Genomic DNA, 23418 nt, shown 5'->3' with positions numbered 1-23418 from the left:
AAGGAGAGTTCCAGGAGGGCAGTGACTCAGGCGGACTTATTGCCTCACCTCCAGCACCCATCACTGTGGCATAGGACAAACACTTGGCTAGTTAAGGAATGAGTGAGGAGCTCAGTCACTTGTCCAATGCACACCCATCAGCTGAGAAGGAGCCAGATTTCTAAGCCAGGTCATCGGACTCCGGACCATGTCTCAAGGCCCTACGTAGATCCCAGCTTCCCAACCATCCGTACATCCTACATGTATTAAGTTCCTGCTGTGGCTCAGTTCCTGTCCTCGGGATGATGATACAGGGATGAAACAGGGGTGGGTCTTTACCTATATGGGAGCAGACTAGCAGAGAAGACAGATGGCTCACTGCCACACAGCCTGATAGGTTGCACGGCAGCACACAGCCTGGGGAGTGAGAGTCTAAGCTGTCTCAAAGGAAATGACACCTGAGCAAAATGCCTGACACGTGGATGTTCTGCGTACAGGAAATAGCATCAATTAGAGATAAGAGAGCGTCTGACCCAGTCTGAGACCTACAAGGTCAGACAATTACGTTCGTGAACTCATCCTAGAAAAAGTGCTACATACCTCACTGCTGAACATCACTAGTCACCTTTGAAGTACTCCCCTTGGGAAGCTACGCACTGATGCCAGCACCTAATCCACCCTTACAAGCAATTTTGGAACTCTTTTTCTGGAAGGGCCATCAGAGCTGTCATCGTATTACCCTTCATGTCCTGAATGTCATCAAAATGTCTTCCTTTCAATATTTCCTTTATCTTCGGGTAAAGAAAGAAGTCACTGGGGGCCAGATCAGGTGAGTAGGGAGGGTGTTACAATACAGTTATTTGTTTACTGGCTAAAAATTCCCTCCCAGACAGTGCCGTGTGAGCTGGTGCATTGTCGTGATGCAAGAGCCATAATTGTCGGTGATAAGTTCAGCTCGTTTTCATCTAACTTTTTCACTCAGCCTTTTCAGCACTTCCAAATAGTAAACTTGGTTAACTGTTCATCCATTTGGTACAAATTAAATGAAAAAAAAAGAATCCCTCTGATATAAAAAAAAGGTTAGAAACATTGTTGCAACAGGTTCAGGAACTTAATTGTCAGACATGGTACACCCGTGGCTGAAAGGGGATGGGGATGGTGAGTGACAGGGTGGAGGAGAAAGGAAGAGGCCACGGCACTGAAGAGCGTGGTAGCTGTGTCTGTGCCAGAGCAAGGACTGTGCACTTGACCCTGAGATCAGTGGAGAGCCAAGAAAGGGTTTTAGGCGGAAAGGTGAGATGATGGACGTTAGTAAGATCACGTGGGAGGAAACGAGACTGGAGACTCGAGGAGTTAGGAGGGTGTTGCAGCAATTTAGAAAAGATGTGGCCCAGACATTGATTAAGGCACGGGTATAAGAAAGAGGTGGGGGAAATGGGGACTTGAATCCTATTTAGGAGGTAGAATCATTAGGTTTCAGTGGCTGATTAGGAAATAAGGTCAAAAGAGAGAGAGTTGAGGATTGGGACAGGCAGCCTGCCATGCGTGAACGGGCAGATGGTGGAACATCTCAGAGGAGACTTGGGTGGCTTTCGGGCAAGGGGGCTATGTGCTTTTCAGAGGTGGGCGTCCAACTGGAGTTAAATATATAGGTCTGGATGGAGCTCAGGGGAATGATCTGGGCTGGTGGAGGGTTGGGCTTCTTTAGCATGTGGGAGAACTGACCTTAGAGAGAGGGTCAGATAAGCCCCGGCCGGACTAAGCTCCCTCTGTCCTGACCACATAGGGCATCTACTGCCAGCACCAGACATCTTAGACTCACTCTTCTCCTTTTCACTGCCTCATTTGTTGTTCGCTTTCATTCTGAATGTGTTTTCTCTCCAACACCACCTTAAGAAGACATTGCCCTATGTGTCATATTTTTTTCTCCCCACTCTCCATTCACTTGCACAAGATCTGTCCAATAGTGCGCTTGATGGTAATAATAAATAACTACTAGTAATAGTCTCTGTTATGTACAAGGCATAATGTTAAGATCTAAACTCTGCTATTTATTCTGTTCTCTCGAGGACCCAACAAGGTAAATATTAAGAAACTCATCCTACAGATAAGGAAACAGATGGATAGCATGCCTAAGTCTGCACAGCTGGCAGATGGAGAAACGCAGCTTTGAACTTACCTTAGTGTAACCCCAAAGCTTATGTGCCCTCCCACTAGCAGGGCGGGGTGGGGATGGGGGACGCTTCTAGTCTGACTGGGAGGCCACAAGGAAGAGACAGATTTGCCATGTGACCGCCAAGACAGGAACCAGGAGCCTCTGGAGGAGCTCTGAAGAGACAGATTCTTGGTTCAGTGGCAGAAAGAACTGACCACCAGAGGTGTTCACAGTGGGACAGGCCCCTCAGGAAGTGGGGAGCTGCACATCACATGGGGAGACATCTTTAAGGAGCCTCCAATCTTGAGGGTTTACGAGTGAACTCGCTGACTGCTTAGTGAAAGTGCTCCCAGGCCATTTCAAAGAAAAGTTGTGAAGCTAGCCGAGGGGAAAAGAATCATTTAAGAAAGCAGACTTCAGTGGGATGTGTGCTTCCAAGGGTCCAAGGGGAAGGGTGGGAGCAGTGGGAGTGATTTTCAGGTAGAAAACAATGTTAAAAGTAGCAACAATTTCCCAGGCTGGGGACCAGCAGGGGCAAGCCTGTGAAGCCCTGTGGAAAATGGGATGAGGAGCTGAATCACCACTGAGCATGGGCTCCTTCCTTAACCCTCTGTTAACTGGGCATCCATCAGCTGCCTGGCGGCCCAGCAGCTGCACAGGCGGGGCGGGGGTGGGGGTACAGAACACAGTGGTTGAAGTAACAGTCCTTCCTGCGGGAGACACACAGTACAATCTTCAGAGACAAGATAAAAAGATGGGTAGTTGAAAAGGTTTGAACATATGCAAGGTCAAGCACTGAAATCAAGATAAGAGCCAGAGAACGGCCTTCCCTACACCAGGCACACGGGGAGGAGCTGGGCCAGCTGCCTAAAGAGAATCTCAGAGAAACCACAAAACCTACAGGGATGTTGGCAGAAAAGCCAGAGCAAAATCCCAGCAAACCGGAGACTGAAAAATGTTCTTTCCATTTACCTGGTAAAAGATGATAAAAGGAATGTACTCCTTTATCAGACAGAGGGGACGCACAGGGAAGAAAGCAGGGGTTGTGGTTGTGTGTTTGTGCGTGGCCATGTGTGGTTTGCACCTACTTGAGCCTAAAAACACACACATGGAGGTATGTGAGTGTGGCACACAGGGGTTCATTCAGTGCCTCTGGGTGAATCTGCCTGAGGCTCTGAGCGACTGTACTTTCAGGTAGGTGTGAACAAGCACTTGATTTTGATTCTCTTGACCGCTACTCCATGAGGTCAGTCTCCTTTATCCACTGGAACAAAATGACCAGTGGTCACTGGGAGCCTGAGCTTGCCAGGAACCTCATGCAGCTGCCTTCCCCTCCCTGGACCTCTGTGTCCTTGTAAAATAAAGCAAGGACTTTCGACTGAGAATAAACATAATGGGCACCATTAAAGTTTTAAAATAAGAGATACCCAGGACCCACCCTGGCACCACCGAATCCCAATCTCTAGAAAGAGAGCCTTCTAACAAAGTGTCTTTGTGAGAGATGCTGAAACCCAGCCTAGTTAAGAGTGACCAAGATGCCCTGGGTTCCAGCTTCTGTTTCCTCCCTGTAGGTGTGCAGGCAAGTTGGGAGTGTGACCATGAACTGATGGAGGCTCCATGCCCAGAGGCAGGCTCATCACACAGCAGCCAGAGCACCTCTGGGAAACAGAGCTGAAGGACGACAGACCCCGCCCCCTCAAAAAAAACACACGAAAGATTCCAATCTTCAGGACGCCAGAGGAAAACCGACCAGAAGAAACCGACAAGGGTGACCACAAGCGCTGCACTGATGTAAACCACATAATGAATGGGCACAAAAACTGGTAATAACAGGTGCTTCTGGGCAGGAGAGCTGCATGGCTAAGGATAGTGCTGAGAAAGGAAGACCTCTATTTCTCTATAACTTGCAGATGCCTTTTGAATTTTCCATCCCATGACTGTATTAGCTACCTTTACATCACTGGGGGGAAATCACTGGCAGGAGCACAGGATCGGGGAGAAGAACCTGACTGGATACAATGGGGATGCATGCAATCTAGGGTTTCAGCTGACAAGTTTCCCCTGCGCAGACTGTGTGGTGGCCACCAGCCTGATTTTCAAGTTCATGGTAGATAGGTGGCACAGTCATCGAGAGGGGCCCATCCCTCTGTGATCTGTGCAGATCCCTCCCTGCTGGTTCCCTGGGCCCTCGACTGAGCACCACATTCTGAGCAGTGTCCGCACTGACACGCTCAACTACACCCAGAAAGAAGAAATCAGGATGGAGAAGGGGCAGGAAACTGGGCCAGGAGTGGGTGAAGGAACAAGGCAAGGAGACCATTATGGCCTCTGAATATCTTTATTGGCAAAAGGGAGCAGACTGTTCTTCCTGGAGACAGAGCTTCAGAGCACTGCAGGAAGGTCCTTTGGGGGCCATCTAAGGAACAACATTCCAATCTTTACTCTCTCAGTAGAAGGTAGTGAGCTCCCTGTCACAGGACAAACTCGATCTAGGGGCACCGGGCCATCTCTATGTCAGAGATAATACCAAGAAGAGTGTGCAGGTTTTGGCCTTCGGGGCAGTTATCCTGCTGTCACCAACTAGTGACATTGACCTAGATGTCCTGCAGTGGGGGCAGTGCCAGGGTAGCCACCAATCCAGGGGTGCAGAGCACCAGACCAAAACCTAGGCCTGGCAGGGGCCTGGCAAGGCCAGTAGGTGCACCCTTCTGCCCTTTTTTTTAAAACCAACGTTTACTGAGTGCTGCTATGTGGCTGGCCAGGGGCTACTCTGGGAGTGGACAAGATGGGCAGGGCTCGGCCTGCATTCTAGGGAGGAGACAGAAAACCGACAGGAAAATTGTTAGAAGGGATAAATGCTACAGAGAGAATTGAATGGGTGCATGCGATGGACTGGAGGGCCGCTGTACATGGGGGGTGGGAATCAAGGAAGGGCTCTCTGAGGAGGTGACGTTTCATCTGAGCCCCGAATGACATCATCAGCTGGTCTTGATCACCCCACCAAGGGCATTTGTTGTGGTGTTCAAGCACAGGTGCACGAGTCTTCGTTTTGGCAGATACCCGGCTGCCCTGTGCCACCCTTTTCTCCCTTACAGTCAGAAGCCTCCGTCCCCTCTCCCCAAGAAATAGCCCTAACATGTTGTGAATCCCCTACAGGGTCCTGAACAGCTCCGAAGGAATTGGGTGGAGGCGCAACCCGTCTCTAGAGACAAATGAGCCTGAGGGCAGCCAGGTCTGCGAGCTGTGATGACAGCAGTGACCATTTCATGAGGTCCCTGCGAGCATTCACTGAGTTAACCCACTTAAGGCACCTGACACACATTGCTTAGAAAGTGGCAACTCCCTCAATTAACGTCCAGGGTCTCGCAGTGGACTCCGGGCCGGCTCCCTGTGCCTCAGTTTCTCACGCCTTCCTCGCTCGACGCGGTACTGGGTGCATTCAGGGTCACAGTCTCCTGAGCCTCCCCACACCTGTGCGGCCTCGGGGCGCTTTACAACCGAGGGACCCGAGAACGCAGGAGCGTGGACGGAGCAGCAGGGAAGGGGCGCCTGCGGCCAGCCCACGCTCGCCCCTGGTGGTCACGCCCCTCTCTCTCGGGTGGCCACGCCCCGACCCTCCCCACCTCCTTGCCTGGAGCCGTCCGGCTGGCGCGCTCCTTTAAGGCAGCCAGCAGGCGGAGAAGAGCGTGTTTCGCCCCCTCCGACGCCGCTGAGGTAGCAGCTTCACCTTTAAGGCGGCGCGGGGACTGTTGGGAAGGCCGGAGGGATGGAGGCGGCGGGACCCGCTCACGGCTGCCGGTCCGAGTGAAACGGGGCGGGAGCCGGAGCCGCAGCGGGAGCTGGAGCCGGGCCCAAGAGAGAGGCACAGGTCTGCGCGGGCCGACTGGGCCAGGAGAGGGCCTGTGGCTGGGCCTGGGGGAGGGGTGGTCGCGGGCGCGGCCTGGGGGAGGGCCAGGCCCACCCGCGGGGAGGGGGCGCGGTCCTGAGTGGCCGGGGCGGGCCGTCGGCCTTTTCGGGGGAGGGTCCACAGGGCGTTGCGCCCGCCTATGGGGAGGGTCGTCGTGGGCGGGGCCTGGGGTGACGGAGAACCCGAGATCGCAGATCTTCTGCGGGCAGCGTCTCCCCAGGGTTGGCCTGCCCACAAGGAGGGGCCCTGTGGCTCGGCCTGCCTGTTAGGGTGGGGGCTGCCCTAGGGGCTGGGGCGGGATCTCCCGAAGGACAGTGAGCCCCGAAGACCCCCCGTAGGACCGTCCTCCGGCGCGCCCTGCCCTAGCTAAGAGTCCCCGGGAAAGCCCCGACACTGGGCCGCCTAAGCTGGTCTGAGCGGGTGGTCTGGGCCGAATCCGGGTCCGGCCTCACCGCATTGCGTCTCCCGGGCCGAGACAAGCTGGGCGCGCCCCCTGTAGGTCGAGCGCGGACACGGTGCGGGCTGCCGGCTCGGGGCCAGGGCACCCCGGGGATCCAGGCGTCCGGGGACCGGAGGTGTTTACCTAATCCGGGCGGACGGCGGTGTGGTCCCAGGCTCGGCACCCGCCTGCCCGCCCCCTCGCCTTCATAGGCGGCATGGCCATGGCCACGATGGTGCTTCCTCGAGAGGAGAAGCTGAGCCAGGATGAGATCGTGCTGGGCACCAAAGCAGTCATCCAAGGGCTGGAGACCCTGCGCGGGGAGCATCGTGCCCTTCTCGCTCCTTTGGTCGCTCATGAAGCCGGCGAGGCCGAGCCTGGCTCACAGGAACGCTGTGTGCTCCTGCGCCGCTCCCTGGAGGCCATCGAGCTGGGGCTTGGGGAGGCCCAGGTAGGCTGGTCTGGGGTGCTGAGGTGGGAGGTCACAGGAGGGAAGGATGGAGACTTCCAGTGGAACAGAATCAGAGCAGGGAACCGTCTGCCTCCTGGAGCCCCATGGTAGGACCCCAGTAAATATCTGTTGAAGAAATGAATGGGCTTTGGAGACCCCAGCCAGGCCTTGCCCCGGGAAAAGCCTGACCATCCTTTAGCCCCCACTCAGAACCTCCTCCTAGCTTCTCTGCTAGGTAGCAGAGACTGGAATAGGAGAACAAAAAAGGAAATCCTTAAGGACCCCTTCCCCAGATTTATTCTTGTATTCATTCATTAATAGGCAAGTTATCAAATGCCTACTATGTGCCAGGCAATATGTCAGGTGCCAAGGATACAGGTCCGACAAAACATAAGATCCCTGCCCTAGTGTAGTAGGAAGACAGAAACACATACATTTGTTACACATTGTGATAAGTTCTCCAAAGCAAAGGACGATCTTTTAATAGCTTTTAACGGGATGTTTTACCTATTGGTCAGTTAAGAATTCTGAGGAAATGACATTTAAACCAAGACCCGCAGGAAGGAATGTACCAGCCTCCAGAAAAAGGGAGGAGGCTGAGAGGTTGCATGTGCAAAGGTCCTGCGGTAGGAAAGATCTTGTTGTGATGAGACAATTGAGGGAAGACCTATGTGACTGGAGCTTCGTGGGGAAGGAGAGAGGGACAGAGGAGGCCTGTGCAGAAGGCAGAGGCCAGATCATGCTGCGCCTTGTTCATTTGGGTTTTAGTCTCAGGAAATTGGGAAACCTTTTGAGAGCATTAAACAGTCAAGGGACACAGTGTGACTTAGGTTTTAAAAGTTCTCTCAGGTTGGGGTATAGAGAAAGAATTATAGAGGGTCAAGGATGGAAGCAGGTATGAGGTAGCTAGGAATCCACTGCTGGAATTCAAATGAAAAAATGGCAGCTTGGACTAAAGGGGTGGCTGTAAGGGTGGAAAGAAGGGGACCTGTTCTAGATGTCCTGGAGGTAGGTTCCGGAGGACCTGGGGATAGAGTAAGGGAGGGACAGGCAGGCAGGGTAACTCCCAGGGTTGTGGTTGGTGCAAGTTAAGGGCATGAGAGAGGCTGGATGATCAGTAGTTCTTGGCCCTCTTATATTGGCGCTGCCAGGACAGTATGCATGTGGAGCAGTTAGGCTCTAGGGGGAAGAGTCTTGGCCTCCTCGGATCTTGGCTGAGACGCTGGCTGGCTCCGTGAATCCTGGGCAGGTGGTAGCATCTTGGTTTCCTTGTCTTTAAAATAGGGATCATGCCATCTGTTGTATCTACTTCCAGGCTGTTTCGGGAATTTTTTTAAAAAGCTAGTGGTTGTAAAAACACCTGTCACTTAGGCATTTATTAATCAACTGGAAAGCACAGGGTCCAGACTGCCTGGCCCTCTGGATGGGCAATGTGTTTTGTCATTCACTCCACAGCCAGTTAGCTGCCAGGTGCAGAGATGAACACTCAGAAGTCCCCCTCCCCGTGTGTGCAGGCACTGGCACAGATGGGCAACAAGATGGCGTGGAGAGAGTGGAAGGTGCCCTGCTTTTCTGGGGCTGTGGGCATAAGAGACAAGAGGTTTCACTGCAAAAATGACCCTGAATGTGAAGGATGGAGAAAGGGTAGAGCCTGGAAGAGTCTGGGAGCTCAGAAAAGGAGTCATAGAGGTTGGGAGAGGGGTGGGGGCTGTGGCTAGGCCTCTGGGTCGCCTTACCTGCCCTTGTGGTTCCCCATACCATCCGGGGGTTTGGGATATGCACCCCTTCCCCCCAGAAGGGCAGGGGCTAATCTGGACCCTTGGCGGAAGTCAGGATGGGGTCTTTCTATGGTCCTTTAGCCATCTATCAGGAAAGTGCTAGCCCTGGGGCAGGGGGCAGCGTTATAGTGGCTGTGGCTGCAGGGGCTTGAGTACAACCCCCAGGAGAGAAGAGAATGGCCAGCTCGGGAAAGCTGGACCATCAATTCAGAGGACTAGCTGAAGGCTCCAGAAAGGAGATGGACTTTCAGTCCAGCAGAACCGGCCTGGGAGCCTGGGGCTTCTGACCCCAAAAGGAAGGAGTTGGGGATCCCCAAGCCTCCTGCATTCAGGTCTTGGACTAGAGTGTGTTAGGGGCCGCGGGGGAAAATTCCCTTGATGAGAGAACTCCAAGGCCCTCAGCCCTGCAGCTCCTCAGGCAGGGCCGGACCTAGCCATTCCCTGGGCCCCGGCACCCCCGGAGGCCCAGGCTGGGGGTGGACAGGGCTCCAACCCGCATCCCTGCTGGCTGCCACAGGTGATCCTGGCACTCTCGAGCCACCTGGGGGCCGTAGAGTCGGAGAAGCAGAAGCTGCGGGCTCAGGTGCGGCGCCTGGTGCAGGAGAACCAGTGGCTGCGAGAGGAACTGGCAGGAACGCAGCAGAAGCTACAGCGCAGCGAGCAGGCTGTGGCCCAGCTCGAGGAGGAGAAGCAGCACTTGCTGTTCATGAGCCAGATCCACAAGCTGGATGAGGACAACTCCCCCAGCGTGAGTCCGACCATAGCCACTGCAAGGCCACCAGGCAGGGGGGCCTGGGAGCCGGGGGGGGACAGTGTGGCTCTCACCCACCACTGACACCTGGGCTGTCTGGCACCTCCTTCCCTGACGCTCATCCTGTCTTCCTGCCCAGGAGGAGAAAGGGGAGGTCCCCAAAGACTCTCTGGATGACCTGTTCCCCAACGAGGAGGAGCAGAGCCCAGGTGTGGAGGGGCAGCTGGTTCTGGGGATGGGGCAGGGGGGGCTGCATGAACTCTTGGTCCTTGGGACCCACAAGTCACCAGAAACGGACCAAGTGGCTGCCATGTTCTTTCCTTCCTCGTTTCTGCTCATTACATCCCACATGTTACAGCTTAAGAGGCATGTTTTCGTGTGCATCTCTCCTGCCCGTAAGCTCTGAGGAGCAGACATTTCAGTTCAGAGCTCTGGAGCAGCCCAGCCTAGGTTCACGTCCCACTGTGCCACTGGCTGCTCTGTGACCACTGGTCGAGTTTCCTATCCTCTCTCGGCCTCCTCTGAGGTTTCCAGGAGGACGCATACGCAGTGCTGAGCCAGTGCTGGGCCAATGCTCGCCTTGCTGATTGTGTCAAGTGCATGTCACAGCCTTCCTGTGCAGCTGAGGAGGCTAAGGCTCAGAGCTCAGGTGGTTTGCTCTAGGACACACAGCTTAAAGCACTGGAGCTGGGACACCACCTACTCTTTCTGGGGGGTGACTAGACCCACTCTACAGATGGAAAAACCGAGGCAGAATAGTTCATGACTTGCCCAGGGCCACATGTCGGGTGGGTCAAAGGCATGGCTAGCATGTGCCAGCCCAGCCCAGGGGGCAGTTGGTGTATCTGATCTCCTGCCCTTGAACTTGCAGCCCCCAGCCCTGGAGGAGGAGATGTGGCTGCCCAGCATGGGGGCTATGAAATCCCGGCCCGGCTCCGCACCCTGCACAACCTAGTTATCCAGTATGCCTCGCAGGGCCGCTATGAGGTGGCCGTGCCACTCTGCAAGCAGGCACTCGAAGACCTGGAGAAGACATCAGGCCACGACCACCCCGACGTGGCTACCATGCTGAACATCCTGGCGCTGGTCTATCGGTGAGGCGCCTCTGGCCACAGCCTCCAGCCCTGGGTCACAAACCCTCAGTGCTTGCTTTGGGCCAGGACTCAGGCTCCTCTGGGCAATCGGGAAAGAGAGAGGAGCTTGTGTCCAGAGGGGTCTGAGCCTGTACACCTGGGCCTGGGCAACACACGTGAATAAGCCTCCATCCAGTGGAGGAGAAAAGTTTGGCCATAACCAGGGAGGGGACAGCACCTGAGGACTTAGGCACTGGGGCGGGGGTAGGGGATCGCACATCTGTAGGCACCAAGGCTTGAGGAGGGTCTTTGGTGAAAGATGAGTTTGCCCAGGACACAGAGGACTGGGCAAGTTTTCCTTGGCAGAAAGAGCAGCATGAGCAAAAGCACTGGGAAACAGAACGGGGTGAACGGAGCATGAGGTGGTGAGGGGGGGTCTGCCTCATACCCCAGCACTGCATGCACGGGGGTGTGAGTGAACGACCCAAAGCCCTCCGAGCTCCTAGAGGGCAGGGCTGGCCAGGTCTCCTCACGCTCTCAGTCATAATCATGCGTACTCAGCAAACACAGGAGGCGTGACCGCGGGATCTCAGACCACGGGGGCAGGGCCAGAGGCCAGCCCTCACCATGCTTCTGCCTGCCCCCAGGGACCAGAACAAGTACAAGGAAGCCGCCCACCTGCTCAATGATGCCCTGGCCATCCGCGAGAAGACACTGGGCAAGGACCACCCAGCTGTGAGTGAGGGTGGGTGGAGGTGAAGGCTGCCACTGCCCCGTGTAGTAGCTCCAAGGTCCCAGAGCCCCTGCCCAGCAGTGTCCTGGGTCACAGGCGCTCCGTTCTTTCACACCCCCCCCCCCCAGGTGGCAGCAACATTAAACAATCTGGCGGTTCTATACGGCAAGCGGGGCAAGTACAAGGAAGCCGAGCCACTGTGCAAGCGGGCCCTGGAGATCCGGGAGAAGGTGGGAGCAGGCAGGGCTGGGCAGGCCGGGCAGGCTGGGCAGGCGGGGGGCCTAGGCCGACCCTGAAGCCGGCCACTGGTTCCCGCTCCCATCCCAGGTCCTGGGCAAGTTTCATCCAGATGTGGCCAAGCAGCTGAGCAACCTGGCCCTGCTGTGCCAGAACCAGGGCAAAGCTGAGGAGGTGGAATACTACTACAGGCGGGCACTGGAGATCTACGCCACACGCCTGGGGCCTGACGACCCCAACGTGGCCAAAACCAAGAACAACCTGGTACCCTGGGCCAGGGGGCTGCAGGGAGGAAGGAAGGAACAGCGCCCAGCTGCCTGCATCCTACTCATCCTCTGGCCCCTGCCCTTCCAGGCCTCCTGCTACCTGAAGCAGGGCAAGTACCAGGACGCAGAGACCCTCTACAAGGAAATCCTCACCCGCGCTCACGAGAAGGAGTTTGGCTCTGTCAATGGTGCGTCATGGCTGCCATGTGCCCCCAGCTCACCCAGCACAGGCTCACTCAGCCGTCAGCATCCACGGCAGCTGGGCAGGCCCTCATGCCTGGGGTCGGGCTGGTCCCCAGCCACTCGTGTGCATACATGAGCATGCACACAAACCTGGGCCCTGCCTGTGCCATATACACCCTTTGCCTACCCCACAACTTTCTCTACTGCTACTCACCGTGAGGGCCCAGCGCAAATGTCTCCGCCTTTGGGAAGCTACCTTCTGGCCCCGATGGTCAGTCACTTCCTGCTCTGGGATCCCTCAGCCTGAGCCATCATTCATGCCCAGCTCATGTCTCAGGCTCTGGACTTAAGGGGTCTAAAGGTCTGTTTCCCCAAACCCCTCCAGCACAGAGCTGGGCCACAGTCATCTCGGTTCCAGAGGAGGGTCAGTAATGTTTCTGGCCTGTTTCTTGTTCGTTCATTCCACAAAGCCCAACTCTGGTCCTTTCTGGGTACCTCTGACCCCCTCTCCAGATCCCAGTCTTATGTCACATCCAACCAGGAGAGGTCTATATGGGAGTCTGGTGACAGCCCCCTTTTTCTCCCCAGGGGACAACAAGCCCATCTGGATGCACGCAGAGGAACGGGAGGAGAGCAAGGTAGCTCTGTGGGGCAGGAATGGGGGCGGTGTACAGAGGAAGGGGAAGCTGGGGGTGTGTAGAGGAGGCGCCTTCTCCTCCTACCTCCCCTGACCATTCTTTCCCCCAGGATAAGCGCCGGGATAGCACCCCCTATGGGGAATATGGCAGCTGGTACAAGGCCTGTAAAGTAGACAGGTGAGGACAACGGGGCAGGTAGTGGGGAAATATATTGTGGGTGGGACTGAGGCCAGGGTGCCCACTTCCTACTGCCCACCCCCAGGACTATGCTCTTCTCTATCTGCTTTCTTTTAAGGCCTGGGTCATAGGCCACCTGTCCCAAAATGGCTGTCCTGGTTATCTGGCTCTTGGGTCTCCCAGCTTTTAGTGGCAATATCCCACTTAGGGCTCTGGGGCCAGGTCCCCAGCCCTGGGGTGATTACAAGACGAGAGTGCAGTGGGGCCTAGCACAGGGGCGAGATTCTCCTTCGCCAGATGGGTCCTTAGAGCCCCATGTGGGCTGGATGCGAGGATAGGCCCTGGTTCCTGGGGATCGCAGAGTTGGAGACTATCCCACTGTCCTGTCCACAGCCCCACTGTAAACACCACGCTGCGCAGCCTGGGGGCTCTGTACCGGCGCCAGGGCAAGCTGGAAGCTGCGCACACACTGGAAGACTGCGCCAGCCGCAGCCGCAAGCAGGTGGGCCACAGACATGAGGGGAGTGGGCAGGGACCTGCGTGGCCCTGTGTGTTTCAGTCAGAGCCTGATGTGCCCTCTCCTTCCTCAGGGCCTGGACCCTGCAAGCCAGACCAAGGTGGTGGAACTGCTGAAAGATGGCAGTGGGCGGGGAGACCGCCGGGGCGGCCGAGATGCGGTCGGAGGTACGGGTGCTCGGTCTGAGTCTGACGCCGAGGAGGCAGGGCCTGCAGCTGAGTGGAGTGGGGTGAGTCTAGGGGTTGGGGTGGCCCCGGGGGCTGTGGAGCCATCAAGGCCTAGAGACAAAGCTGTCCGCCCCCTAGGACGGCAGCGGCTCCTTGCGGCGCAGTGGCTCCTTTGGGAAGCTCCGCGATGCCCTGAGGCGCAGCAGTGAGATGCTGGTGAAGAAGCTGCAGGGCGGTGGCCCGCAGGAACCCCCGAACCCCAGGTCAGCCTCTGAACCCATACGCCCCCCCCAGCGTGAGCCTCTTGTGAAGTCACCCTACAACCCACCAACCCCAGATGAGCGCCTGACCCAGGCCCAGCTCCCTCATCTCCCATCCGCCTCCCTCCCCGGCCCCAACCCGACCATCACCTCCCAGTTCTACCATGGACAAATCGCAGCCTTCCTTTCCCCTCAGGATGAAGCGGGCCAGTTCCCTCAACTTCCTCAACAAGAGTGTGGAAGAGCCAGCCCAGGTATGGGTGGGTGGGTGTCAGGGCACTGGGCAGCTGCGGCCCAGGGCCCAAGGCCTGCATGTCGCGTGTACCTGCCCAGCTTCTCCTCAAAGCATGGCTCTTCATCCAGCAACATTTCCTGTCTCCGTCCAGGCCTGGCTTTGGGCTGGACACTGGAAAGACAAATGAGGGAAACCCAAATGGGTGGCCATGCAAGTGGCCAGTGCCAACAGTCACTGTGGAGGTGTGTGGAAGTGTTAAAGAGTACCGGGTGGGCTGTGGGCCAGGCTCAGGGACTCTGGCTGGGCAGTCCCCTTCCCCTTCCGACCTGGGAAGCACAGACTGGCAGCAGCATGAGGCTGAGCCAGCTGCTCCCTCTGCCCACAGCCTGGAGGCACAGGCCTCTCTGACAGCCGCACCCTCAGCTCCAGCTCCATGGACCTCTCCCGACGAAGCTCCCTGGTGGGCTAATACTGATGGGGCAGTTGGTCTCCAGAGCCTCCACCCGGCACTGCCCCCACCCCCAGCCCTGCGCATGGGCCTGCTGCTTGCCCCGCCTGTCTCTCCCAGGGACCCCTGTCTTTTCTGTTCAATCTCAGGGTAACCTCCTTCCTTGTCATCTCAGCCTGAGCCCTGGAGGTTGGGCCTGCCCCGCTCCAGCTCTACCCCTTATTTATTCCTTCCAGCAGGGCCTCCTCTTTCCTAGGTTCAGGGCCAGCCCGAGGGGCTGGCCGGGGTCTTCCAGGTAGAGACTCAGTGGCCCGCCCTCCCCAGACCCCGGAGCCAAGAACACTAAGCACCTCCCATCCCGTCCGCACCCCTGTCCTTCCCGGCCGTTGCTTCTGTATATAGAGAAATAAGTTATTGGCCGCGCCCATCCCCTCAGTCGACTGTACTGCCCGGGCCTCCCCTCCCTGTCCTTCTCTAGTGGTACCGCCCAGGCCTTAATCACCCCTATTCCGCGCGGTGGTATCTCCCAGGCTCCACAACACATCTTGGGGGGGCCTTCCCAAAGGGTTCCCTGGGCTTTCTCGTGCTCCTTTCAGCTCTGAGGGGTGCTCCCAGCCCCACCACTGTCCTGTGCCCCAGGACGGAGAGCCCTCCCCTTGCCCGTCTCTTTACGGCCGGGCCCTGCCCTGCATCCCGGCCTTATGCACTGCCCCTCCCACCCAGGCACGGCCTGATCCCGCCCCGGGCACTGCCCTTGGTGCCATCCAGCCACGCCTCCCACGCCTGTAGCTTCTCGCGAGGGGCAGTGATGCCCCACCCCTGTGATAGGAGGGGCTGCCCAAGTTGGGGGTAAGGTGGTCGCTCTCTATTTTCAAATGCTGTAGAAATAAAGACGGTTTGAATCTGAGCCAGGCTTGTTTTGGGGCTGAGGCCAAGCGTTCCCAGCGTCTCTAGTTTGGGGTTGGGGTCGGAAAAGGCTGCGAGTGGGGTGTGTGTGTGTGTGTGTCCACGTCCTGTGCCTCACAACTGGAGCCCAGATATTCCTAACCCGGAATTGTTAGGGGGCCCCCCAGGTTCAGGATCTAATAAGCTTCATCTCAGGTTCTATAGACCGCGCAGGCTTTGAGCTCTGTCCCTCACTAAGCTGACCTTGAGCGGGTTACCGACTCTATTTTTTCATATACTTTAAAATGTATGACGACACGTGGGGCTTGTGGCTGTGAGTTAGGAGCACCAGCACCCTGGATAAATGAACTTTTACTAATGTTCATAACTCTGGGTGTTGGGAGGGTAGGGATAACTACCCCTGTCAGATGTGAAAGGAACGTATCAACCCCGGCCCTAAAATTGAGCTCCCAACGTGGGTGCGCGCTCAGGTTCCAGAGCATAGTCCTCAAGCCCAGGTACGTCTAGGAAGCGAACTACAAGCCCCAGGAAGCAATGCGCGGCGATGATGGAGAGTGGGTTCTCCGAGTTTCGGGCTCTTCGGTTTACGCATGCGCAGCCCGGGTGTGTTTGACACTGTGAGGAAACTACAAGTTCCGAGAAGCCAAGCAGCGAAGCCCCAGTCGAGCGTGTTTGCGCCTGTGCGTTGCGGGCGGGGCTTCTGGGGCGGAGCGGCCACCATCTTGGAACGGGAGGCGGAGCAGAGCCGACTAGGAGCGACCGAGCGGGCCGCCGCTGCCGCCATGAACCCCGAATAGTGAGTGAGCCCCGCCCGCGCCGTCCGGCTCAGCCTCGATCCCGAGTACCGGGCTGTACGCTTATCGGGGTTGTCCGGCCCGGGTCAGGACTGCGCGGCGCCCCCACATCCGGGTCCCTCTTCCTCTGAACCCCCCCCCCACATCCGGGTCCTGCCCCTCCCCCGGGGGCCCCAGGACCCCAGCTCCACACCCCGAGATCTTGAACGCTGGACCCAGAGACTGCGACCCTGAGGGGCGCCACTTGGAGCCCGAGGCGCCGACCCTGCCAGGCCTTATTGGTCAGGTGACCCCACAGCCCCGTCTCTCCAGGCCTCAGTTTCCCCACTTGCTGGTTGAGAGTGGTGGTCTGGGTGTTGACAACGGTCTCAGCTTTATGGAGCCCGTCACCAGATAGTTCCTGATCTCAGTCCAGACTTGGGCCCTTTAGGTCGGGCCGTAAATCAGTTCTTCCCGGTTCTCCCGGAATCCGGTTCCTGGGGGTAGCCCAGGCGCTGGTTAGACGCGGGAGGCCCGGAGGCGCCGCTTGGGTAGCTCTCCCGCATGTCCCCCCCTCCGGGGCTGCCGCTTTGCCCCTTGCCTGGATCAAGTTGCCCGCCGTGGGCCCCTTCCCGTCCTCTGTTCACCTTTGCTCAGGCCCCCGGCGCCACCGTCACACCCCTTCCCTTTGCTGTCACACCGCTGATGAAGTTTAGATGAATCGTGGCATTTGCTTCCCCCGTTCCAGTGGGATTCTCTGTTCCTCTCCTCACTTCTTGGTCACTCCCCCTATGGGTAGGTGGCCCACATCTCTGCCCCAGACTTCCCACTGACAGTCTTTCCCAAGTGCCCCGTTATCATCCTGCTCCTCTTCCTCTTCCTTTTTTCCCTCCAGGCCTCAGATTTCCTTGGGGAAGGGTGAAGCTCTGAGCTGGATTCTAAGGGGGAACAGAGAAGGGAACTGACGGACTCTCACAGAGACTTGGGAGTCTGAACCTGGTTTCCAGTCTTAAAGTTAGAAGCTGTGTAAACTTAGGGCAAGTCACTTCCTTTCTCTGACCTCTGGTTTCCTTATTTGTTGGGAATAACAACACCCATTTCATTGGACTGTTGTGAGGCTTAAATGAGACGATGCATTGAAGTATTTAGCACAGGGCCGGGCACAAGTAGGAATGCAGTACATTTTAAGTGATTGCCATTTGTTAACCACCTCTTCTTAGAGGCTCCCTACCAGGCTCTTTACATAGATGATCATTTAATAAGTTCTCGGCCGGGCCCTGACTCCCACTTCTGGGGCTTCCCCTGCCAAGGCAGGTACACCTCAGGGCAGTGTAGTAGGATGGGTTCCCTATGTAGCTCCTCCCAGGCCCGAGACCATGATGCCTGTCAGGAATGGGTAAGATACCCAGCACTGCCACCTAGCTCATTGTGGTCCTCAGCAAGTCATGTCCCTTTCTGTGCCTCAGTTTTCTTCTCTGTAAAGTGGGGATTAATAATCAGGCCTTTTGGGGGTGCTCAGCTTGCTCCTCCCAAGATTTGTGGGAGGATCTTGTGATTGCGTGCGTACTGTAAACCCAGGCATCCCTTAATGTGGGAGAGTGCTATAGCCGGGACTCCAGGATGGTGGTGGGAGCGCTCCCTGCCTTCCTTCACACTTTCCCGTCCTTTCTCTCCAGTGATTACCTGTTCAAGCTGCTATTGATTGGTGACTCGGGTGTGGGAAAGTCATGCCTGCTCCTGCGGTTTGCTGTGAGTAAGAAGCCTCCCATACTATCCATCTGGGGTCCTGGCTGGTGGCTGGAGGGAGAGGGGCCAACCCAGAGCCCGGTAGTAGCAAGAACTGGGGACCAAGGATGAAGTTGCAGGACCTGCCGGCACCGTAACTGACTGAACAGGGGCACCTGGCGGGCCAGTTAGGTGCTGAGACCTGGGGCTCAGCAGTTAGGAGCTTTGCTGGAGCAGGACGCTTGAGGGAGGTGTCCCAGCTGGGCCTCCAGCCTGTTCACTCAGGCCAGTTCCCTGTCTTCCAGGATGACACGTACACAGAGAGCTACATCAGCACCATTGGGGTGGACTTCAAGATCCGGACCATTGAGCTGGATGGCAAAACCATCAAACTTCAGATCGTGAGTGTCGCGCTTCCCAGCATTCCCGGTGCAGAGGCGTCCACCTTGAGCAGGGCGGGTCTCTGGGCATGGAGCCCAGGGCTGACCTGCCCTTCTCTGCTCCTGTCTCGTAGTGGGACACAGCTGGTCAGGAGCGGTTCCGGACCATTACTTCCAGCTACTACCGGGGGGCGCACGGTATCATTGTGGTGTATGACGTCACCGACCAGGTACTCCTGGGCTCCCCTTCCCCAGCTTTGCCTCTGCAGCCTCGGCTCTTTGGCTCTTGCTTCTTTTTCCTCTTCCCGTCCTCTCTTCCGAATGCGGCCTAGAAAGGAGATTGGACTTGGACTTGTTTCACCAGGAGGGAAACAGCACAGAAACAGGTCCTCCTGGCCCTGCTGCAGGGTGGTGGCAGAGCCAGGCCTCGTGCCTCCCCGCCAAACACACCGCCTTATTTTAGGCCTTCCAGACACCTGTGTTTTGGAGGCGTCTAGTCAGTTGATTGGTTGCTGTGCTGGGCCCATGGCCTCCTGTGTGAAGACACTGCGGAGAAGCAGTTAGAGAGCCTCAGACAAGAAGTGAGGGCGCCCTGCATTCTGGGCCCCGTGTGAGCAGGGGTCTGGGAGCCCTATGTCTGCTGTGCCAGCATCAGTCACGAGCCATTGGCAGGAGTGGTGATTTCAACAACCAGAAACAGCCCCGCCGATACTGTGTAGTTTTCAGAACCTGCTGCAGCCTTTCGAAATTCATAACACTCTTAAGAGGTCTGCATTATGTTCCCATTTCACAGTTGAGGAGGTGGGTCAGAGAGGTGAGGAGACTTGCTCAGAGCCCTGCAGCTGGTTAAGAGACAGAAAGAAAGCCGAGGTCTCCTGATTCGACGTGCTTTGTTCTTTCTACCAAACCTTGTTGCTTAATGGGGCTCTGAGGACGTGGAGGTGTTTACATCAGCTCCGGCCAGGAGGAGTCCCTGCCCTAAGGGGCAGCTGGGCTCTTTGGCTCACCAAGGACTCATAATGCCTCCTGGACAACAAGCTGGGTGAGCTCTGCTCCACTCAGAGGTCACCAAGGACCTCTAACTGCCAAATCCTGTGACCTCATTTCAGTTCTCGCCCTGATTGACCTCTCATGGCTTTAACTCCGTCTTTCCTCTCCTTGAAAAGCTCCCTGTCTCCAGCTCTCCCCACTCCTGCTGCATTCAATTCTCTTTTCAGTAGCTTTTCACAGGTGTGTCCTGTCCTGACCCCCATAACCCTATATTTGGTGCCTCCCGACCCTGCCCCAAGCCTCCTCCTGACTCTCCCTCACGGTTCTGGCCACTTTGTGCTTTGGCTTCTGTCTTATGTTCTGTGATTCTCACATCTAAATGGCTATCACTGTGGTTCTTTTTCTCGGTGTCCTCCATTTCCACTGGTACTTTGTTTCTGCATTAATTCTCATTTTCACGATACGACCCAGGGAACTGGGTCCCCATTTTCCTGGAGAGGAAACATGCTCGGAGAGGTGTTAAGGAACTTGCCATTGGTCTCACAGCCAGGAAAGGCGAAACCAGGGTTTGAGCCCAGTTCTTGGCTCCCAAGCTCACCCTTTCATGCTCTCAGACCATCTGCAGTACGCAGCGTTTCCAGCACTGGCCCCATCATCTCTTCCCCAGACTGGCTCTCTCCTCGCTGTCAGCCTGACCAGAAAACTTCTCCCCCCCGCCCAATCCAGTCAGTCCCAGGTCCCCTCTGTTCTTCCCCGTCAGCTCTCTCCAATCTGTCCCCTCATAATAATAGCCGTGATGAGGATAATAGCAGCTCCTTCTAATTAAGCACTTGTTAGGAGACAGGCCTACATTCATTATCTGCTCACAACAGCCCCACCGGGAGGTACTGTTTTGTAGAAGTGAGGAAACTGAGCCTCAGGTCACATGACATATCTAGGGTCACACAGTAAAGGGCAGAGCCGGGGCTTCACGCATGGCGGTCTGGTGGAGTCCGGTGCTCTTTCTGCCTCATTCCCTGGCTTGGGGCACCTCTGCTTTTCCCTGGATTTGTCCAGCCACCTCCCACTTGGGCTCCATCTTCTTGCTGCTCTGATCTGGCCTCCACTCCTGCCAGGACTGTCTTCCCAGAATACAGGTGTGTTCCTGCTGCCCCAGCCCCTGGCTGTGTGCGCGCTCTTCCATGCTCTGGCCTGCCTCCCTGCCCCGTCCTTCCCTGTCAGGTTCCGTGTCCCAGCAACATTCAGCTTGCCCCACTCTCCAGAGACGCCACGCTCCTCTCGTTCTGTGACCTGTCATCTCCTCCGCTGGCTCCCAGCCAGAGGTCAGCTGAGCCTCCCCGGGCTGAGGTGGGCCTGGAGTTCCACAGCTCCTGCCTCTGTCGCTGCAGCACTGCTCACTCTGTCTCGCCATCGTGTATGTCCTGGGCTCGTCCTCCCTGTCCCGAGGGCTTTAGGGCAGGGCCCAGGTAGGGTTGCCGCCTTTGTCCCTAGTGCCCAGCCTGGGACATGGCAGGAGGTGGAAGTGGGAACCGTGGTGATATCGCCAGGCCTCTGGCTCCTAAGAAGGGAAAGTGGCTCTAGCTCCAGCATGTTCCTCAAAGTTCTGTGCTTTGTCCACATGCCAGGGGCCCCGGGGGGCGGGGGAGGATGGCAAGCTGCCGGGACTGCCAGGCCAAGTGAGGCTGTTGGTGCCAGAAGTTGGACGAATGTTAGGCCTGTTCCCAAGATGCCTGTCTGCCTCAGAGGCCAGGGTCTCCTCTGCAAGGACCCTTCACCTGCCACTGGGCTCTTAAGACTTCAAACCTTAAAGGGACACTAAGGCCACTGTGAGAACTTTGTGATTCTTGCTAACCTGTTGTCCTTTGTTTCTGTCTTCCCCTTGGGCTCGTCTTATCTTCTGATGCCATTTGCTCCCTACATGTGGTTAATGAAGCCTTTTCTGTGTCTCAGGGAGAGGCGAGCCTTCGCAGGAAGCGGAGCTGGCTGCCGCTGAGGCCCAGGCTACTCAGTCATTGGGCCAGTTGGCAGACAGCTGGAGCTGGGCTGGGGCTGGCTTTTCGGGTCTCCGACAGAAGAGTGCAGGGAGGAGAGCTAAGCCTGGAGGAGGGTGCTTCCTCTGGGTCCCTGAGCTCAGGGATCTGCCCCTTCCCTCCAAAGCCCCTCTTCTCCAGGCTTAGGGTAGGGGTGGGAGGTGGTGGAAGCAAAGTTAACTTTTGACCCTGGCTCCTCTAGGAATCCTATGCCAACGTGAAGCAGTGGCTACAGGAGATCGACCGCTATGCCAGTGAGAATGTCAATAAGCTCCTGGTGGGCAACAAGAGCGACCTCACCACCAAGAAAGTGGTGGATAACACCACCGCCAAGGTGAGCGGGGCCTGGGCAGGCCTCCCAGGGCAGGCCTCCCAGGGTGGACTGGGGCCTACTGTCCCTTACCCCTCACCCCTCCTCCGCTTTCCTCTTGTCAGGAGTTTGCAGACTCTCTGGGCATTCCCTTCCTGGAGACGAGTGCCAAGAACGCCACCAATGTTGAGCAGGCCTTCATGACCATGGCTGCTGAGATCAAAAAGCGGATGGGGCCGGGGGCCGCCTCGGGGGGTGAGCGGCCCAACCTCAAGATTGACAGCACCCCTGTGAAGCCGGCTGGTGGCGGCTGTTGCTAGGAGGGGCCCTGCCCATGGGGTGGGACAGGAGGGGGCACCTTCAGATGATGCCCCTGGAAGAGGGCAGGAGGTGCCGCCCTCTCCTGGGGCATTTGAGTCTGTGGCTTTGGGGTGTCCTGAGCTCCCCAGCTCCCTCAGGCCCATCTGCCTGCCGCCCTGACCCCCGGTTCTGTCAGGGCCCCCAAGAGAGGACACCCAGGACCTGTGGCTGGAGTGGGGGTGGGGGCTTGCTCTGCTGCTGCCTCTAGGTGACTAAAAGATAGCCCACCACACACCTTTCTTTGGGATGAGGGCTCCTCTGTCTGTCTGCCTCCCTCTGCTCCTTGTGTATGCTGCAGGGGGTTTCTCTCCGTACCCTTCTTCCTTTGCTCCCTGACGTGCCCTTCCCCAAGAGCTGATGGCTTCCCTGACCTCCACTGCCCCTGGCTGAAATCAGCACCCAGGGCCAGGATGGGACCAGGGGATTCAGGACCTGGGATCCAGGGCCCTGGGCCAGACCTCAGGACGGGCATGGGGGCCACAGCGGCCCAGCAGCCCACCCTTTCCCCTCCTACTTCCCTGCCACCCCTCCCACACTCACAGCTCGAGCCGTCCAGCTGCGGTGGGGTCTGAGCACATTTAGGGCAGGTGGGCGGGCAGCCACGCTGGGCCTGTGTCTTGAGCCCGGAGGGAGCCTGCTGCCGCCCCCTGCCCTGCCACAGCCAGGCCCATGTGCTGCCTGCCTACCGTGCCCCTCCTTTGTCCCCAAGGCAGGCGGAGGCGGAAGGCCCACCGTGCCAGAGGCCGGGCAACCAGCCTTAACCCTCACTCTGCCAGCACCATCTCCCTTTCCCCAAGGCAGCACATCTGGCTGTTTCTCCCCCCTTCCTTGGAGCCTACGAGGGAAGATCCTCATCCCGTTGCTACTTCTCCTCTGGGGAATGTGGGTGCAACATAGGGTTGGGGGCTGCGTCTTCCCCTCCTCCCCCCCCAGGATCCTAGCCTCCAGCCCTCCGTACAGCTTCCTGCAAAAAACCAAACCTTTGGTCTCTACCTGAGAAGCCATGCCCCTTGTGCTGTCTTGCCTCTCCCACCTGTGCCCTGTCCTCCAGCTTGTATTTAAGTCCCTGGGCTGCCCCTTGGGGTGCCCCCCACTCCCAGGTTCCCTTCTGGTGTGATGTCAAGGCATTTTGCAAGAAAAGCCACTTGGGGAAAGACAGAAAGGACAAAAAAAATAAATTTCCACTGGCCCTCGGGTGAGCCGAGGGTTTTTGCAAGGAAGTTGTGGTGGTTGAGTGTGGTCTGTGGTGGGAGCCGCTTTGGGGTGGGGAGGATGGAAGTAGGGCCTTGGGCCTGGCGGGCTGCACAGGGGTCTTGGCTTGGCCTGTGTCCTAGGGTTGCTGTCGACAGCCCTTGACCCACTTCCTGAAGCCAGGAGAGCTGCCTGCTTGTGCTGTGGTCTGTCCCCCTGGGGCCCAGCACGGTTCCGGCAGGCAGAGGCAGGCGGCCCTCGGCGAGTACCTGGTGAGCAGCCGCCAACACCCACACAAGCACAGGATGTGAAGTGGGGCCGCAGCGGGGAGGGGACAGACATTGTGCCCCATGGCGCCT

The 23418-nt window shown here is 57.3% G+C and overlaps 2 protein-coding genes across 3 annotated transcripts; both read left to right on the top strand.

Moving 5' to 3' along the window:
- Positions 1 to 5642: 5642 nt before the first annotated feature.
- KLC2 (kinesin light chain 2) lies at positions 5643 to 15301 on the top strand. 2 transcript variants are annotated; one of them, XM_081062576.1, is made up of 16 exons: positions 5643 to 6002; positions 6656 to 6931; positions 9227 to 9457; positions 9600 to 9669; positions 10332 to 10554; positions 11181 to 11268; positions 11395 to 11496; positions 11594 to 11767; positions 11858 to 11957; positions 12541 to 12590; positions 12700 to 12767; positions 13161 to 13269; positions 13358 to 13513; positions 13590 to 13714; positions 13908 to 13965; positions 14332 to 15301. In XM_081062576.1, the coding sequence occupies exons 2-16, from the start codon at positions 6698 to 6700 to the stop codon at positions 14413 to 14415; spliced, it is 1872 nt and encodes a 623-aa protein (XP_080918702.1). In that variant the 5' UTR covers positions 5643 to 6002; positions 6656 to 6697; the 3' UTR covers positions 14416 to 15301. The 2 variants fall into 2 exon arrangements, with proteins under 2 accessions (XP_080918702.1, XP_080918703.1); XM_081062577.1 differs by having other exon boundaries at positions 5801 to 6002; positions 6693 to 6931.
- Positions 15302 to 15924: 623 nt separating this feature from the next.
- RAB1B (RAB1B, member RAS oncogene family) lies at positions 15925 to 23086 on the top strand. The gene is made up of 6 exons (XM_081061712.1): positions 15925 to 16096; positions 17750 to 17822; positions 18104 to 18199; positions 18313 to 18408; positions 21401 to 21532; positions 21634 to 23086. Exons 1-6 carry the CDS (start codon positions 16083 to 16085, stop codon positions 21826 to 21828), a joined length of 606 nt encoding a protein of 201 aa, XP_080917838.1. The 5' UTR covers positions 15925 to 16082; the 3' UTR covers positions 21829 to 23086.
- The last annotated feature ends 332 nt before the right edge of the window (positions 23087 to 23418 follow it).

The sequence above is a fragment of the Rhinolophus hipposideros genome (assembly GCF_964194185.1).
Source record: "Rhinolophus hipposideros genome assembly, chromosome: 10".
In the NCBI taxonomy this organism is placed as follows: domain Eukaryota; kingdom Metazoa; phylum Chordata; class Mammalia; order Chiroptera; family Rhinolophidae; genus Rhinolophus; species Rhinolophus hipposideros.
This window is presented reverse-complemented; position numbering and strand designations above follow the sequence as displayed.

Coding starts and splice junctions, on each gene's coding strand:
- KLC2 (XM_081062576.1), top strand. CDS start 6,698: ATGGCCATGGCCACGATGGTGCTTCCTCGAGAGGAGAAGCTGAGCCAG. Junction 6,932..9,226: donor TGGGGCTTGGGGAGGCCCAG/GTAGGCTGGTCT, acceptor TGGCTGCCACAG/GTGATCCTGGCACTCTCGAG. Junction 9,458..9,599: donor ATGAGGACAACTCCCCCAGC/GTGAGTCCGACC, acceptor CTTCCTGCCCAG/GAGGAGAAAGGGGAGGTCCC.
- RAB1B (XM_081061712.1), top strand. Junction 17,823..18,103: donor GCCTGCTCCTGCGGTTTGCT/GTGAGTAAGAAG, acceptor CCTGTCTTCCAG/GATGACACGTACACAGAGAG. Junction 21,533..21,633: donor TGGATAACACCACCGCCAAG/GTGAGCGGGGCC, acceptor TCCTCTTGTCAG/GAGTTTGCAGACTCTCTGGG.